At 62.4% G+C, this 5,659-nt stretch overlaps 1 protein-coding gene across 1 annotated transcript in view; it reads right to left on the bottom strand.

Annotated features, from left to right (window-relative positions):
• Nucleotides 1-3,678: 3,678 nt before the first annotated feature.
• The window catches only part of ADGRG5 (adhesion G protein-coupled receptor G5), a 5,928-nt gene continuing 3,947 nt past the window's right edge, over nt 3,679-5,659 (bottom strand). The window contains exons 9-12 of the mRNA XM_035898816.1: nt 4,982-5,181; nt 4,788-4,887; nt 4,035-4,297; nt 3,679-3,901 (exon numbers count right to left, since the gene is read on the bottom strand). Of these exons, the coding sequence (XP_035754709.1) occupies nt 3,825-3,901; nt 4,035-4,297; nt 4,788-4,887; nt 4,982-5,181 (640 nt within the window). The 3' untranslated portion in view covers nt 3,679-3,824. The remainder of the gene's footprint in view (nt 3,902-4,034; nt 4,298-4,787; nt 4,888-4,981; nt 5,182-5,659) is intronic.

The raw sequence follows: 5,659 nt of genomic DNA, 5'->3' as shown, positions 1-5,659 counted from the left end.
GTCAGGCGCTCCTGGAGAGGGGGCATCAGGTGTGGACCCCATGTCCCAGTGGGGAAAGGACAGTTTAGGCTATCTTTGTGCCGCCGCTGATGGAACAAAGAGCCTTTTGTCTGCATTTTGCATTACCAGGCGTTAGTTTTCGGTCTGCGCTTGCTGATGTTGTCGGGATTATCTGGAAGTCAGCAGGCCCTGCTGCTGTCTTCAAAGACGCTGGCTGAGCACAGGGAGGGAGGAAATCCTTGTTGTTGTCCTCTGCAAGGGATATTTGCCCTTGGGCTCAGGCCAGCAGCACTCGCTTAGCCTGATAAGGGTTTATTGCTCAAGCTGGGGAGTGCTTCAAAGCCAAAAAAGTTCCTGAAAAACCCTAAAAGTTGCTCAAAACCCTAAAAGTTCCTCAAAGCTGTAAAAGTTCCTAAAAGCCCTAAAAGATCCTAAAAACCGTAAAGTATCCTAAAAGCCCTAAAAGTTCCCCAAAGCCCTAAAAGATCCCAAATGCCCGAAAAGATCCTAAAAGGATCTGAAGGCCCTGGTGCTGGTGGCAGGCGAGCGGGAGCTGCTGGGGGAGCGCAGGGTGGCCGTGGGCCGGGCAGGCTCCGACAGGTGAGAGCTCGTCCTGCCAGGCTGCTGCTGGCCAAGGGGAGGCAAGTACAGGCAGAGGTGCCCCCACGCCACCTGAAGCCAAGGGTGAGCCAGCGAGTGCCAGCCCCACTGCCGAGCAGTGCCAGCCCCAGCCCAGGGTGCCAAGACCACCCCAAAAAGCCCCTTGGGAGAGCATGGTGCTCCCAGGGGAGATGCAACTTCAAGTGGGGCTCAGCCCAGCTCTGGTGGGCAGCGGAGGAGGGTGAGGATGAGGATGATGAAGGAGGTGAGTGCTGGTGGGAGGGGGTGCCCCTAGGTTGCCCATCCAAATCCAGTGAGAGACGCCAGGGCAGCCTGGGGCACCTCAGAGGATGGTGATCCCAGGGGAGTCCGAGGAAGCTCCGCAGCTGCCTCGGGCAGCTGTGGGTGCTCCTGCACCCCCATCGCCGCCGCTCCACCTCCCACAGCTTTGCTCCCAAAAATGTGCCAAAAGGGGAGGTGGGTCCCCTGCCCCAGGCTGGCGTTCCTCCGTCTGGCAGCAGCAGGAGCAGTGACTCACCAGGTGCCAGGGCTGTAAAACCCAACAGACAAGAGTGTAAGAAGCCGGGCGGGGGGGGTGGGGGGGGACGGAAATTAGTCCCCTGGGTATTTGTGCAAGCCCTGGGTGAGGATGCTCCCCCCAGGATGCAGGAACCAGGCTCGTCTGCTCCCAGGCAGCCAAGTCCCAAAGTTGGATCCCAAAGTAGAGCCAAGGTCTGCACCCTTCCCCATTCCCAAATGAATTTAGTCCCTTCCTGGCTGCTTGTTTCCCCAAAATGTGGAGGATTTGCAATATTTTCAGAGCTTTCCCCCTGGGGCTAGGGCTGGCACCAGAGTCTGAAGGCATCCCAGTGACGCCAAGCTGCTTTTCCTGGGGAAAAAAGGGATGGCACAGCCCGCTCCAGCAGCCTGGCTCCAGCCTCCTGCCCGATAAGGCACAGGGGAAGGTAAACAGGAACACTTCTCCTTGAGGAGGTTAGATGGGCCCGCTCCCCCTTCTCCCACCCACAGTGCCCAGGGGCTGGGGCAAGCCAGGGGTAGTGGGAGGTGGGAGCCCACCCTGTGCTCCCAGGGGACCTCGGGGAGGATTTTGACCCCACTCCTGGCACGGTGGCGTGAGAAAGGGGCCTTTTCTGCCTCCACTTGCCAGCAACGGGCTCAGCTCCTCAGGGACCACCATGTCCCACTGGTCCCCGACAACAGGCTCAGTTTCCCTGGGACCACCATGTCCCACCGGTCCCTTACAACAGGCTCAGCTCCTCAGGGATCACCGTGCCCCGTGCGTGCTGTGTTCCTGCCGCCGAGAGGCAACCACCGAGCAACTGTTTTCCAAGCACCACCAGATACCAGAATAAGGTTTATTCATGCACCAGCGCTGGTGCGTACACAGGCACCGGCAGCCAGCATGACTTGTGCCGCAGGTCCCCAAATCTGGAAGGGGCACAGAAAGCAAATCCCGAGAGCAACCGGGAGGACAGAGCCGCTGCAGCCAGGATGCAGCTCCCCCACAGTGGAGCTCATGGGTGACAAGCTGGGTGCTTGGCACCTCACCAAACCCCAGGCTCTTGTTCAATAGCTGAAGTCAGCCGGCAGAGCAGTGAGACATGCACAGCTCATCGCCACGCAGCATGACTGTGAGCCGGGGGCACCCGGGGGCCCGGCAGGCTGGAAGGCGGGGGGGCACCCAGCCCTGGCAAGGACGGGCTTTTGTCCTGGCCACCAGCAGGAGAGACGGAAGCGCGGCAGCGCTGGCTGCCCTTTGTGCACGGAACAAAGAACGAGAGCCAGCGGCCTCCTCCTCTGCCCAGAACCAGGCCCTGGGAAGCAGCCGGGAAAGGAAACACCCCTCAGCAGAGCAGCACAGGAAGACGGAGACAGGCAGTGTGTTGTCCCGCGAGGCCACCTGGTGATGCCCAGTCCCCTGCCACCAGACCAGATACGGGTGGCACCAGCAAATGGCACCTCGCTGGCACACCCCACAAGCTGCATGCATGGGGACGATGGGAACCCCGCTGCCACCGCAGGTGGATTCGTGGCTGTGCCAGCATTGCTGCCATGTGATGCTGCTCCACGTCCCAGCAGGCAGAACAGGATGCCTGGCTCCGAAATCCCAGGCACCAGGAAAGGCAAAAGTGTGGATGCAGTTCTGGGTTAAGCCCGGTGTACGGGATGCAGTGGGGGCTCAGGGCTGAGTCGCTGCCTCCAACCAAGGGTTTTAGTCCCTGCAATTTGTCCTGGCTGTTTATTTCCTGCAGGCTGGACTGCTTAAACCCCGATAAAGCCTTTGGTCGCGTTGAAGAGCGCTGCTCAGTGCCTGCCTTCCTCAGCAAGGGCAGGAGGAAAGCCGAGTTACTGGTTCACTGGCTCACTCCCCCCTCCCCTCTGCCCCGGCGCATTTGCCGGATGCCAAGCCGAAGCCTCGTCACCTGTTTGCCCACTGACCCGGGGCTGCGGGTCGCCTCCATCCCCAGGCTGGCTTTGGGCCGAGCAGGAGCGCTTTGGCTGGGGTGCTACCGTGGTGCAAACCTGGGGCTGGGGGAGGCTTGGGGGGGGCACATCCTTACAGCCACACCCGCCAGCCCGCAGCCATGCTGGCACCAAATGGGCTGGGGGGATGGAGCTGGGGAAATCCCACTTCTGCCTATGCCATGGGAGGTGATCTGTCAGCAGCTCCCTGTGGGCGCTTGGGCGTCCCCCCCAGCTGCTGGGGACTCCTCCATGCCGCTCACCGGCACCGCTGAGGCCCACGGCTGCCAGCCGGCCCTGCTGCCTGCGCAGTCCAGAGCTGGGACCATCTCCGAAATCCTCGTGCCATCTAGTGGGACCTCCACTAACGACAAGGCAGAGCATGGCTGCCACCTCCGCGCTGGCTCTGCCCACCGGGGGGCTGGGGGTGATAAGGCGGGACCCTGGCCAGAGCCACACCGCTCCTCCGGCAGCAGTGGGGACCTGCGTCAGCAATTAAACAGTGCTTTTAATGAGAAGTGTCCGCATTCAGCAGAAGTCAGTGTTCAAGCCGCACCCCCCCAGCAGCAGGCAGCTCCCACCTCCTGGAAATCCAGCTCTGCAGCCCAAATGCTCCCCTTGAAGAAGCCCGAGGCGTCTGTGGAGCCAGTCGTCGAGCCCGGGGGCCGCTGCCACGCCGCGTTCTCAGGGAGCAGCCCCCTTGCCTTCCTCGCAGCCCCTCGCCTCGGCTTTGGGGCATGTTATCTGGAGGTGTTGCTGATGGAGCCCAGCTTGCTCCGACGGTGCACGCTGACATACCAGAGGCAGACGAAGAGACCTGTGGGTGGGTGGCAATGCGGTCACTGCTGTGGGTGCACCCAGCTCCTGCCAGGAGCAGGAAGGTGACAAGGACCCCGCTGCTCCCAACCCCACTGCTCATCCCCCAAACCCCCCTGGTGCTCCCCGCTGACCTTGCAGGGAGTTGAGGATGGTGAAGAGGTAGAGCTGGGGGATGAGGCAGACATTGAAGCTGAAGAAGGCCAGGCCCCAGGTGATGCCCAGCAGGCAGGTGAGCCCCAGCACCATAGCCCAGTCCTTCCTCGCCTGTTCCTTCTGCCGCCGTATCCTCCGCAGTATCATCACCACCCTCCCCAGCACCAGCAAGTTGAAGAGCAGGATGAGGGCAGCGTAGCCAAGGGTGGCGTAATGGGCCGGCAGGCTGGTGAGCCAGCACCTGGTGGAGGTGATGCTCTTGGGGACAAGGGCCAGCACCCCCAAGAAGGAGCTGGGCATGGCAGTGGGTGCCCCCACATGCAGCGAGATGGAGGCAGGCAGCCAGCAGAGCTGGGCTCACCAAAGAGGGGCACACAGCAGAGCTAGGCTGGCTCATGCTGGCCCCAGCCCTGGGTCAGCCCCATGTATGGGGTGCCCAGGGAGCCCAGGGTGCCCCGGGTGCATGTCGAGGGTGCCTGGTGTGCCCAAGGTGCATGGTGTGTTCCAGGTGCCCAGGGTGCCCGGCATGTCTGGGGTGCCTGGCGTGTATGCTGTGCCTGCAGTCCATGCTGTGCCTGGGGTGTGCAGGGTGCCAAGGGTGCCCAGGGTCTATGGGGTACCCGGGGTCTATGGGGTGCCCAGGGTCCGTGGGGTTCCCAGGGTGCACAGGGTGCCAGGGGTGCCTGGTGTGCACAGGGTGCCCAGGGAAGCTGGCAGCCCCCTTCACTCACATGGTCACATTCCTGTAGCTTTCAGAGGTGCTGATGGTGTGGTACCCGTACGTATCTCCCTTGAAGACAAAAACAGCCACGACGGCCAGCGTGGGCAGACCTGCGGGCCCGAGGACAGGCTGTCTGGGGCCCTGCCGGGGCAGCCATGCCACAGGCAAGCTGGCGAAGGCAAGGCCAGGTGGGCGCCCACTCACCCCAAGCGAAGAGGCAGAGCTTGAGGAGGTAGTGCTGGATGTAGATGTTGTAGACCTTGACGAGGAGGAGGAGGAGGTGGAAGGCCTCGGTGCCCATCCACGCCAGGCTGCAGAGAAGGCTGGCATGCAGCAGGGCAGCAGCGATCCGGCAGAGCCCCTCGGCACCGGCGATCCTAGTTGTGTTGTCCCTCAGCTGCTGCCTGCAAGAGCGGGGAAAGCAGGGGGTGCTGGTGGGTGCCCAACAGATGACACGGCACTGCGTGGCACGGTGTGGCACGGCATGGTGAAGCATGGCATGGCACGGCATGACATGGCATGGCACAGCCCAACGTGGCATGCATGGCACCACATGGCATGGCACGGCATGGCACAGCCCAACATGGCATGCATGGCACCACATGGCATGGCACAGCATGGCATGGCGCAGCACAATGTGGCATGGCACGGCATGGCATGGCACAGCCCAGCATGGCACGGCACAGCATGGCACGGCATGGCATGGCGCCACACAATGTGGCATGGCGCCACACAATGTGGCACAGCATGGCATGGCACAGCCCAGCATGGCACAGCAAGGCACGGCATGGCGCAGCACAATGTGGCATGCACGGCACAGCACGGCGTGGCACAGCACGGCACGGCATGGCATGGCACGGCACAGCACGGCTAAGAAGCAGC

Source organism: Egretta garzetta, unplaced genomic scaffold (assembly GCF_000687185.1).
Source record: "Egretta garzetta isolate BGI_Z169 unplaced genomic scaffold, ASM68718v1 scaffold27, whole genome shotgun sequence".
NCBI classification, from domain to species: Eukaryota; Metazoa; Chordata; class Aves; order Pelecaniformes; family Ardeidae; genus Egretta; species Egretta garzetta.
Note: the sequence above shows the minus strand (reverse complement) of the source record. Positions and strands in the feature narration are given on the sequence as shown.